Consider the following 12,790-nt stretch of genomic DNA (forward strand, 5'->3'; position numbering starts at 1 on the left):
AGGGAAAGAGCAGCAAGGATTTCCTGCTTCTTCCAGTATGTTATTTAAAAGAGAACTGTAGACACAGACACTAGTCAGCATTATGCAGCCAAGGACAACCTTGAAATAAGAAAACAGGTGTTTTATCCCCTCAGCAATGGTACCTCTGCACAGTGTACAGTGTTGCGGGTGGCTCATGGTGCTACTCCCATTACAAGTGTCCCGTTGTTTTCACAAGCTTAAGAAAAATGACCAGGCATCTATTAAACTGACATTAGGTGGACACAGTCCACTTCTCTGCAGCTTGTGGATGCAGCAGGGCCCTTGTATTTTGAGTAGCAGTGTGGGAGATGGGCAGCAGTGTGGACAGGCTGCTCAGTGCAATGGTGCCTCACTGCTGGGGAAAAGTTATTTCTGTTTACTTGGCGGCCTGATGCCGGTTTAGCATTTTTGTTTTTTTAAGCTTTTCTTTAACCCTGAGACAATTCAAAGAAGCCTTACATCGATTCTTTTTGGAATCTTTCTCGTGATCCTTTTCCTTGTCATGCTTGTCTTTCCCTTGTTTCTCCACTGGAGAATCAGGCACATTATCTTCACTGGTTTCCTCCGCCTCTGTAATCTATACGTAATAAAAACACATGCACATTAGAGAAGTCCTAAAACTTGTATAGTATTAAACAGTTTAATTGTAGGAAAACTGATGAGGAAAGAAAGCTACATTAGCACAAAAGTGAAACTAAAGTATTTTTTTTTTTTGTTGTTGAAAAATAAGAAACATGTTATACTTACCTGCCCTGTGCAGTGGTTTTGCACAGAGCAGCCCACATCCTCCTTCTCTCAGGTCCCTCTTCAGTGCTCCTGGCCCCTCCCTCCTGTTGAGTGCCCCCACAGCAAACAGCTTGCTATGGGGGGAGCCAAGCCGCTGCTCTGTGTGTCCATTCAGAGACAGAGCCGTGGTTCGTCCCCGCCCTCTCTCTCTCCTGATTGGCTGACTTTGATGGACAGTAGCGGGAGCCAATGGCGCTGCTGCTGTGTCTCAGCCAATCAGGAGGGAGAGTCCCGGGAGGCTGAAGCACTTGTGCACATCGCTGGATGGAGATGGGGGTCAGGTAAGTATTAGGGGGGCTACTGCACACAGGTTTTTTGTTATCCTAATACATAGAATGTATAAAGATAAAAAAAAAACTCCTGCCTTTACAACCATTTTAAGACTACGAATGCCTCTTCCATTATGAAAATGGTAAGATTAACAAACTGGAGTTGTAAAGTACCAAAGTAGTAAACCTGTAAAGTTTAGCACATCATCACATTTTTAAAGCGGGACTTTACCCCTAATAACTTGATAAAAATAGGATTTTTATTACAGCTTACCTGTAAAATCCTTTTTTGGGAGTACATCATGGGACACAGAGCCTTAAGTAATTTCTTAATGGGTTATAGGCCACCTTCAGGTGTTGACACTGGTAAACCCAATCAAAGGAAGTTTACTCCCTATATAACACCCCTCCTCCTTCCAGGAGCACATCAGTTTTCATAGCAAAGCAATATACTTGTATCCCAAAAAAGAGGGGAGGGACCTATGTGTCCTATGATGTACTCCAAGAATAGGATTTTACAGGTAAGCTGTAATAAAAATCCTATTTTCTTTATCGTACATCATGGGACACAGAGCCTTAAGTAATTACTTAATAAAGAAAAATCAACCAGCGCAAAATAAAAACCTAATACAGCAGCTGAAATACCGAGGGTCAAAATATCAAGTCCCCAAAACGTCAATGTGAAAAAGCAGCACAGCACAAACAAATAAAAGACACAATCCTAAAAATAAATAAAATATAAAAATCAAACACAGAAACAGTCCATGTTCTTCTTAATAAAATAGTCTTGAGTTGATCGGAAAAAAACAGCAAGTATCCAGTGGAATTGTTGATATGTCAATCAAATAAGGTCACTTTTGTGACAACCTCCACCACCAAGAGTAATGGCCGCTCACCTCAAACGATGGACCCCTGAGTAAATCAGTCAGGTCGAAACAGCAGTTCCCCTTAAGGGTATAAGTCAGCAAGATTACACACTGGTATCGGATTAGATGCCGGTAGCTTGCTATTTCACGTGGTATTCATCATCAAATGTGTAATTGTACTGAGCACATGATATGTCTACAGTGGTCTCCAGCTCCACAAAGGTCACCTCTGAAAGCCACCGTTGGAAGTCCTCAAATAGAGCTTTTCTCAGGGCACTAATGTGTGGTTCTTTTTGCTTCTCAAATTCTTAGACTGCTGAAACTTGTACAACTCATTGGATTTGTCATGGAAATTCAATAGCTTGCATGTATACAGAATAATAGAGTATAGCATATGAATATATGTTCCATAAAAATGATCCACAATAACAAAGTGACCCATCAACATAGCAGCACGATGTGGATCGCAATGGTGAGATAAAAACAAATTCAATTTTAAAGTTGTGTGTCTTCACAGTAATATAGTGGCAGTTGGTGGAATCTAAACGGCATAATATGATAGAAACATAGGGAGGTTGTTAATGTGAATAGCATCTAAAAGCTCAACGCGTTTCATGGATCTTTCCAATCTTCAGGAGCAGATGCAATGTAACTGTCTATAAAAGATATATAAGAAGTTGGCTTCCTTCTCTATTTAGCCGCCCACGTGGCGTTGGCGGTTACCTATTGGCGGCATTCTAATATATATACTCCCCCCAACTGGATACACATTCTCCGCTAACACTTCCTACCGGTGGCCACTCAGGTGGCATTTTGGTGTTCTGGGAATCTCAGGTAATAGTATGGCTACTTTTGGCCTTCACTACTGCTGTTACACTCCCCCCCTGTGGTACAGGCATATACATGGAGCGTCACCTCGCTTTACTATATCCCCCCTGTTCGGTCATTACATTATCACTTATTTGCACAATTTTCACTGTCCCCTTTGTTTTTCCTAAATTACTTAACATTGTAACTGCTATACCCTTAGGTTTATTTTGGTATTCACACACATTTATTTAATGCTAACTATTCTACTTCATACATGTCTTATTTTATAGTCACTTTAGTACTCTCATCTTTTTAGGTTATGAAGATGTGACTACCACGTTCAATAGCTCCTTACAAACACCAGTCACCCTTTAGGTACCGCCTCAGCTGCCGGGATTGTTTGACCTTTATCCCTGACAGGTTCACACCCTGGGTGCCCTCCACCCATCTACATAGGTTCCTTGTAAGTAACCTTTTATGGTCTTTAGCCATTATTGCTACTTTAAGATGTTATTACAATTTCTTCCTGCCTGTCCTGTGGACAGTCCCTGAGAATCTTCTTATATATCTTTTATAGACAGTTACATTGCATCTGCTCCTGAAGATTGGAAAGATCCATGAAACGCGTCGAGCTTTTAGATGCTATTCACATTAACAACCTCCCTATGTTTCTATCATATTATGCCGTTTAGATTCCACCAACTGCCACTATATTACTGTGAAGACACACAACTTTAAAATTGAATTTGTTTTTATCTCACCATTGCGATCCACATCGTGCTGCTATGTTGATGGGTCACTTTGTTATTGTGGATCATTTTTATGGAACATATATTCATATGCTATACTCTATTATTCTGTATACATGCAAGCCATTTGGTCACAAATGTGGTCCATTCACCAGACATTACTAATACTATGATGCAGTCACATGCAATTAATAGTCTGATGATTTCTTACTATGGTACCATGATGACTATAATAGGCTGCTATGCCATCACGCTGTTTTATGACGTTTCAATATTATGTATCTTACTATGAAATAAAGTTTCCTTGATTTATTACATTTTACTATTTACATACTTGTTACTATGCAATACGATGCGGTCGCATTTAGGGTGCACTTATTAGATTTTCATACCAGTCCTATGTTGTGTTACCTTCCCAGCTGCATGCCTCATATAAAGTCCCAAACCCCCTATTTTCCTGTTTTTTGTATACATTTTGGGGATGGAGGTACATTTCTCTAAATGTCCTCATATAAAGTCCCATTTAGTTAGTTTTCTCTTTTTTAGAATAAATAAGACATCAGTCTCACGAATCTGAGCAGTTTTCTTTAAATAGATTTTCACTGCTCTCGCCACATCAAGACAATGTAGTGACTTTTCTTCCCTGGAACATGGTTTTGGAAAAACCGATGGCAGGACAATATCTTGGTTCAGGTGAAAACCTGAAATTACTTTTGGCAAAAAGCCTGGACGAAGGCACAACACCACTCTGTCCTAATGAAAAATCAAATATGGCTCTTTACAAGAAAGAGCAGCCAATTCTGAAACCCTCCTTGCTGAGGATATAGTAACCAAAAATACCAACTTCCTTGTCAGAAGGACTAGGGGAACCTGTTGTATTGGTTCAAATGGCTGTTTTTGTAACACAGACAAAACTAAGTTTAAGTCCCAAGGGTTCAAGGGAGGTTTGACGGGCAGATTAAGCTGCGTCACCCATTGTATAAAGCCCCAGACTAAAGAATGAGTAGCAAGTGGTCTTTGAAATAATACCGATAAAGCTGAGACTTTAATAGTACTTAAGGCCAATTTCATTTTACCCCTACCTAATTGTAGAAAGGCAAGAATTCTGCCTATCATATCTCCGAGGGTGCCAACCCTTGGATCACACCATGAAACATAAGCCTTCCAGACTGTAATATATAGTTCTGGAAGCTGGCTTCCTAGCATTAATCAGGGTAGAGATAACTGACCTGGAAAGCCCACGTTTCTTTAGAATGTGGGTTTCAATAGCCAAGCCGTTAAATTTAGAGACTGTAAGGAAGGATGGAATATCGGTCCCTGAGAGAGCAGATCTGGACGTAGTGGGAGGGACCATGGGCCCTCCACTGCCATTTTTACGATTTCTGCATACCATGACCTTCTGGGCCATGCTGGTGCCACCAGAATTATCGGCTTTCTTTCCAGCTTGATCCTGCAAAGAAGTCGAGGTAGCAACTGAATAGGGGGGGAATGCATAGATCAGTGAGAACTGGTCCCATGGGATCACTAACGCATCTGTTCCACATGCAAATGGATCCCTTGTTCTGGCCACAAAGTTGACCAATTTCGTGTTGAACCTGGACTCCACGTCCGGAGTCCCCCATCTTTTACAAACAGCCCGAAATATGTCGGCGTGAAGAGACCATTCCCCTGGGAATAACTGCTGGTGACTTAAGTAGTCCATCTGCCGATTCTCTATTCCTGGAATGAAGACTGCAGAAAGGCATGGAACATTTCTTTCTGCCCAAGTTAGAATATGGTTCACCTCTCTCTGTGCTGAGACTTTTGGTGCCCCCTTGGCGATTGATATAGGGCACAGCTGTGGCATTGTCGGATTGAATCCTGACACCTAAAAGGCCAGGCTTTTAGAGCCAGACGTATTGCCCGAATCTCTAGGGTATTGATGGGCAAGATTCTTTCAGTTCTTGACCACTGCCCTTAGACAGTTGTCTTTTCTAGTACTGCTCCCCAGCCTGAAAGGCTGGCATCCGTCATTACAACTTTCCAGATGACTGGGCTGAAGGATTTTCCTTTCAGCAGATTCTGGGTTAATGACCAAGTGAGTCTTTGGGCCACTCTTGGGTACAGCCGCATTGGTAAGTCTAAAACTTGAATTGTTTTGTTCCAAGCAGACAGCATACTGTTTTGCAACAGTCTTGAATGGAACTGGGCATAGGGAACTGCTTCGAATGAAGCTACCATGGTTCCTAGCAACCTCATGCAGAGGCGAATGGAGGGATTGCCATTTGACCTGACCCTCTGCACCAGCTCTCTTATGGAATTGATTTTTGCTTGAGGCAAAAACACCCTTTCCTGGGCTGTGTCTATGATCAGACCCAAGTACTCCAGCCTTTTTAGCGGTATTAATGAAGATTTCTCTAGGTTGAGAATCCAACCCAAACTTTTCAGATAGTTGGTTGTAGTGCGTGCGCTTTTCTCCAAACGAGTCACCGACTGATCTATAAGTAATAGATCGTCTAGGTACGCTACGACTGTTATGCCCTGTGCCCTTTACCTGGCTAGAGGTGGGGCCAGCACTTTGGTGAACACCTGAGGTACTGAGGCTAGCCCGAAGGGCAGGGCTACAAATTGGAAATGCTGCTGTTCTAACTCGAACCGCAGAAACTTTTGATGAGCAGGAACTATAGGGACATGAAGATATGCATCCCTGAAGTTCTCTTCCTAGAAGGATAGAAACTACCGACCTGATTGTCTCCATGCGAAAGGATCGGATCTTCAGGAATTGATTTAGCTTTCTTAGGATCTAGAATGGGTCAGACGTCTCCATTTGGTTTTGGTACTATGAAAAGATTTGAATAAAACCCCAGACCTTGCTCTTTTGTGGGTATCTGTATGATCACCCCTTGAGATATTAATTGGTCTAGTGCCTGAAACTGAGATTTGTTTTTTTCTCTGTATCTTTGGGAATGCTTGATCTCAGGAAACGAGATGGTGGAAAGTCCCAAAATCCCAGCTTGTACCCCAGCGTTACTGTGGATGACCCATCTGTCCTGAATTTTCTTTTTCCAGACTTCTGAAAATTGCAGAAGTCTTCCCCCCACCTTGGTGAGGGGGGTTGCCTCTTCATGATGAGGCTTTAGGATTCTGTTTTGCAGACTTCCTACCCCAGGGCCTTTTTTGAGCCTGGGTCTGACCCTGAGGTTTTCCTCTAGAGTCTGACGGCGTAGGCCGTCGCCACTGCCTAGAGGCTGGAGCCCCTGGCGCAGGGGAAAGAGTCAGCTTAAATGAAGGGTGTTTATATTTTCTTTTGACTGGTAAAAAAGTACTTTTCCCAGAAGAAATGGTCTTGATATATTTATCCAAGTCTTCTCCAAACAGTCGCTTCCCATGAAAGGGGAACCCAGTTAGGAGGTTTTTACATGGTGTTTCAGCTGACCAATTTTTCAACCACAGGATTCTGCGCATACGTACAAGCATAAGCGCAAGGCGGGATTGCCTGGTGAATAGAGTCTTTAATGGCATCTATGGCAAAACTTAATGCCTTGGGTAGTTCAGCCAAATCTCGAGCTTGTTGTGTAGGAAGCTCTCTAAGGGCCTTTAGGGATTGAGAGACGTCTATCACGGCGACTGCGGGCTGAGTGACGGAACCTGCTATGGAAAGAGCAGATTTTAGCAGGGATTCCAACTTCTTATCTGTTGGATCTTTAAGCATCTGTGCATTGTCTACAGGACAAGTTAAGTCATTATTCACATTGGAAATTGCAGCGTCAATTTCTGGTACTTTCCATCTTTTGGAGAATTTCTCCTCCAGAGGATAGAGAATTGAAAACCTCTCAGGAAGGAGAAAATGTTTATCCGGTTTATCCCAGCTGTTCAAGTAATGCATGTGCAGGAAACGCATGCAAAGGATGGGAAGGTCTTAAAAAGCCTAAGGAAGAAGCCAAGTTTTCATGAAACTCTGTTAGAGGCAGCATGAAAGTAGAATGAACCATGTCTGTAAGAGATTGTATCAGCAATTTTTCAGATTGAGAAGCTGAAAAAGGTTCATCTACTACTGTTTCCTCTGCAGAAGGATCATTGGTTTGTTTCTCTTCCTGATCAATTGAGGGCAAAACCTCATTGTGTGCCCACTGTTCCCCTTGCAAAGCTGGAGGGGGACCTAGTACGCTTCCTATCCATTTGAATGGGGGATGCGAGTAAAGCCACTAATCTTTCTTCCAGATCCTTAAGGAAGGAGGAAAAGGCATCTTTAGTCACGTATACAGGTGCTGAGATGTGAGAGGCAGCTGCACCATCACTTTGCTCCAATGGCTCACCCTGAGTTGCCATAATTGGTAATTCAGGCGAGGATGACAGCATGGAAATACAGCTGGAAATCCCAATGCCTGGGGGTGAAACCTTTTCTCTTTTGTGGTGTCTTTTTTGCAGGCATAGTCCCAAGTACAAAAACAGAGGCGCTATACACATTGCACTAAATCGCTGAAAATAGTCATGACTTTTAAAGCTGCTATAACGTTCAGCCTAGTGCTGGAAAAAGAGCATCCTTCCTGTATCAGAAATGCCAGTTTTGCAACCCATACGTGTCCCACAACTGACAACTGGGTCTGTAAAAATGGGGGTCCATCTGCCTTGGGCCATGTACAAACACCCCATCAGGAAGCTTGAGGTTATATAACAAGACCTAAGCCCTGCATTCCTGGAGTCCAGCCCTACAAAGAGGCATTACAGGCAAAACCTCATGCTTTGGATACGGGGTCCCAGGTACCATCCATCTTAGGCCTCAGTGGCACTTCTGGATGGATCTGGCTTCTTTTTATGGAGGAATTTAAATCCAGCATGGATTCCTCCTGGAGCTCTTCAGAGCACTTCTTCACTCGTGACCAACACCTTAGACACTGGCGAAAAAACTGATGTGCTCCTGGAAGGAGGAGGGGTTATAAAGGGAGTAAACTTCCTTTGCTTGGGTTTACCAGTGTCAACACCTGAAGGTGGCCTATAACCCATTAAGTAATTACTTACTTACTGTTTCTTCTTGCTGGAGGCTGCCATTTTGTTGAAGCCCAGAGCCCCTGAACAGCAGTAAATCATAAAGCGGAACTAAACCCATCGATTTAACAGTTTCAAAAAAACGTTACATTCCTGGAATGCCAACTGTCACCTTTGCTTGTGTCCTCAACCAAACTGTTAAATGATCAAATAGCTGGTGCCATAACTGATCACATGTGCAACACTATAGCAGTTGAAGATCAAACAGCAGCAGCAGCAGCAGCAGCAGTAAAGAATAAGAATCTTCAATTCAACACTTTAAGGTTGTCAGCAGATCGACCTCTACAAATTTGGCAGTGCCTAAAAATGGAGAGCAACTGAGCATGTGCAGAGCAAGGTGAGAGCGTATTACTGGATTTGACTTTCAATCATTTTTATTCAAAAATGCAAAAATAGAGACAGAAAGATATAACAATCGTTAGTATTACTGGATTTTAAACATTATAGGCACTTATTTTTAATGTTTTACATAGCTATACATGCAAAAGGGGCGAGTCTGAAGTGATCTAGCTAGATTACATTTTTTTACTAAAGTTCCAATTTAAAGCGGAAGTAAACCTATTGATATGTCAGTTTTAAAAACAGTTACATTCCTGGCACATGCTAGGAATGTAACTGTCACATTGGTTGTGTTCTCAAACTGTCAAACCATCCAATGGCTGGTATCATAACTGATCACATGTGCAGCATCATGGCAGTTGAGGATTAAACAGAGGCGAAGATGGCAGCTTCCTTGGCTGAAAACGATAGGAGGGTTTACTTAGACTTTAAGTAGCTACTGTAAGACCCCTTTCACACGGGCTTGTCCGTGTATGGACTCTGCTTTGCTCAGCAGGGATCACTCCGTTGATCCTCACTGAGCAGGTGGATGACAGCTGTGTCTCCGCTCACTGTGCGGAGATGGACCTGTTAAAGCGCCGCTATCCTCTATGGAGATCGGATGTCCATTTTCATCCAATCCTATCTGATTCCTCGGACAGGATCGGATAGCGGCGAATGTCAGCCGACACGTCAATGCTGACATTGGCCGCTCCATAGAAGTGCATGGAGCGTCCGATCAGGTCCGCCTAAAAAACTGACAGGCGGACCTGATCGGAAAGCCCATGTGAAAGGGGCCTAAAGGAACTCTAAGGCCACTTTCTGATGGGCATTTTGTTCAGGTCCACCCATCAGGACCTCATCGGAAGTTCCATGCATCGCTATGAAAACGGACTTGTGTCTGCTTACACCCGCCTACCTCTGGGTCCGATCAGGGCCGCTTCAAAAAAAACAAAAGACTCCTTTTCCATTTAGGCGGAGTGGATCAGAGGTAGCCGGGTGTAACTGGACAGCGGAGTCTACTTATTCCCGGCCACCCATAGAGCAGAGCAGGCTCTGTCCGTGTCTGCAGAAACCGAGCACACACGATGTGTCACCCGCCCGCCCTGCTCCAATTCGCAGGGGATCAGCTCACACATCCCCTATTGATTGGAATAGAATCCGCTCCCTGTGGAAGGGGCCTTTTTATAAAGTTTACTGTTTAGATGAACATTTGAATGATTTCCACATAATCCAAAAATAGTTATATCATTATGTATGTTAATGTTCCCAGCAATATTGTTCCAAACATATCCAGGGTGTGATTCCTGCTTAGAAGTGCTACACCATTGTCTTTGCTTCCTTATTTGAAAAACCCCTTAGGGTTATCTTAGAAAATACGAAGATGTCTTACACTGCCCGACAAACAGGCACTAGAGAGAATCCTTTAACTGGTCTTTTCTATATGCCTGCAGTTCAACTTTAAGCTAGCCAGACTGGGACCAATATTTCACTGGCATTTCCAGGGACCCTTGAATCTCCACTGATAACTATGCAGCAGCTGAGTTATCAAACAGGTCCATAAGCATAGCAATTTATCATTAGCAAACATACAAAGGGGAAGACCCAGACATATGGTAAAGTAAGCCGGTGAAGTATAAGGCCTCATGCACACTGGACGTTTTTACAGCAGCTGTTTTTGGCATCAGATGTTTTTTTTCTACAGTCAATAAACTCCCCATCATGTTATCCTATGTGTCTATGCACACATAGGCTGTTATCAGCAGTTTTTGGCTGGGGTGTTTTTTGGCTTTAAAAAAACCTACAAAACTAGTGGGTTCTGAGAGGAGTTTTTCAGCTTTTTTCAGCTGTAAAAATGCTCTAATGTCAAAAAATGCTGGTAAACGCCGATAAATGCTCAAAAAAAAACTGTTGCGATATATGTTCATACACAGCTACCCTTAAAGGAGAACACCAGCAAAAAATGATAGAGAGCTGTCAATATCTGCAATTATATTTAGATATTTATGTGACTTGTATACCCCCCCAATACACTATATGGCCAGAGGATGATAGCACTACCCAAAGCCTGCTGCTCCTTGTATATCTCCTCTTCCTACATGCTGACTGGAATATGAATGAATGTCTCCACCCTAATGGGGGTCCTCCTTGTGATCTCCTCTTTTGTAACAGGGAAAATCTCCCTTTTAGGTCACCCCTGCCTAAAACATGTTGGGATGACAACACTGTAAGAGGGACCATAGTTTATTTTAGAGTAGAACTATAAGCAAAACTTTTTTTTTAATTATTTTGGATAGAGTAAGTGACGGTTATGAACCAGTCAGTTTTTTTTGCCGCCTTTGTCCAATTGGGGAGATTTCCCTTCACTTCCTGCCCACTACCCAATAGGAAGTGAGAAGAAATCCCTTCAATGCAAGGACATCTCTTGTTTTCACATTGGAAGATTTTCCCTCGATTACTTTCCTGGGAACAGCCCAAAATTTGGGATTTTTTACTTTCAATGATAATGGTAAACAGTATAAATAGAGAGGGGGAATCTCCCTAAAAGGGGCTCAGACAGCAATAATAACCTGACAAGTGTTCTTAAAAAAAACAAAAAAAAACAAAAAACTTTTGCCTTTATATAGGCTGGCCATACATGGTTCGAATCTTGGCCAGTTTGAACCATTAGTGGGCAGGCTGAATGTACAAAGTTGATCAATAGATACTGCCAGATTTACTTGCATTTATCGCAAGCAGTTGCTATAGCCGCTAGCGATAATCCCCCCCCCCCCTTCCCCAGAGCAGAGAATGGCCCTGCAGGAGGGATTATTCCCCTGTCAGCACTGTGTATGGCCTTTATTTTACTTTAACTCCCAATCTGATTTCTGGTCTGCAAGGTTCACGGGTAGTGAACATAAAAATATTCTCCCAAATTACACTTGCATTATTAAAAAACACATTCACTAGAATTGAGAAGTAACTGGCGTAAAGTGCGTTCTTTTAAATCTGTCATAGTTTTGTCTAAAGATTTCAGAGACCACATACAGAAATATATAAGACACAAGCATTTAAAACATGATCTTACCGGAACTCCAATAGTGTTGCAAAGTGCTGTGTACCATTCTTTGATCATATTGTCATTATCAGATTGTATTAGTAGCTCTGTTCCTGAGTTGGTTTTCACCTGTAGAAAACAAAGATGCATGAGATTGTGTATAACAGAGTTCTAGTTTATCAATTAAAAAGTAGTAGATAGCAGAGACAGCAATTATACTTGATCAGGTGAAAGCGCCACCATATTATTAGAGATGTCAATTACATCTTGGGCTTTAACTGTGAAATAAAGCAAATACCATTCTAAAATTGGGCCATCAATTGGTTTAGTTGCTCAGCAGCTAACAGCTTTTCCATCTTTTAGCAGTCCTCTTCCAGCCAGTGACCGATCGCTCCTGTGTCTGGTAATAACTGAGCATGGTAAACTGTTTCTCTGCTTCAGTTTATGAATAACCAGGAGCCTCTGTCTCCTGTCCATTCATCGTCAATGCTGAGGCTGCTGAGAAAGGGAATGGGGATTCTGTGTCCTCAGTCCCTATGTCTGTCTCAAAGGGGAGATGTCAGGAGTCTGTTTAGACTCCTGATATCTCATCAAAGCCCACCAACAGGGCTGATAAAAAAAAAAAAAAAAATTCAATAAAAATATTAAAATAATAAAATTGTAAAAATAAATAAAATAAAAAACTACCGACACGATCCACCCCCCCCATCCCCCTGCCCTACCGACACTGTCCACTGCCCCAACCCCCCTCCACCCCCAAAAAGCATTGTATAAAAAAAAAAAAAAAAAAAAAAAAAAAAAAAGAAAAACAAATCAAATTGTAAAAAAATAAATACATGGAAATAAAAAACTACTGACACCGTCCACTGCCCCATAACCCCCCTCTCCACAAAAGCTCAGTGAAAAAAA

General features: G+C 42.3%; 1 protein-coding gene across 7 annotated transcripts in view; it reads right to left on the reverse strand.

The window, feature by feature from the left end:
* The window catches only part of ARHGAP12 (Rho GTPase activating protein 12), a 201,352-nt gene that overhangs the window by 26,717 nt on the left and 161,845 nt on the right, over positions 1 to 12,790 (reverse strand). For all 7 annotated transcript variants that reach the window (XM_073629860.1, XM_073629859.1, XM_073629858.1 and 4 more), the window contains 2 exons: positions 11,912 to 12,010; positions 481 to 598 (listed from right to left, as the gene is read on the reverse strand). In XM_073629860.1, the coding sequence (XP_073485961.1) occupies positions 481 to 598; positions 11,912 to 12,010 (217 nt within the window). The remainder of the gene's footprint in view (positions 1 to 480; positions 599 to 11,911; positions 12,011 to 12,790) is intronic.

The sequence above is a fragment of the Aquarana catesbeiana genome, linkage group LG05 (genome assembly GCF_042186555.1).
Source record: "Aquarana catesbeiana isolate 2022-GZ linkage group LG05, ASM4218655v1, whole genome shotgun sequence".
Classification (NCBI taxonomy): Eukaryota; Metazoa; Chordata; class Amphibia; order Anura; family Ranidae; genus Aquarana; species Aquarana catesbeiana.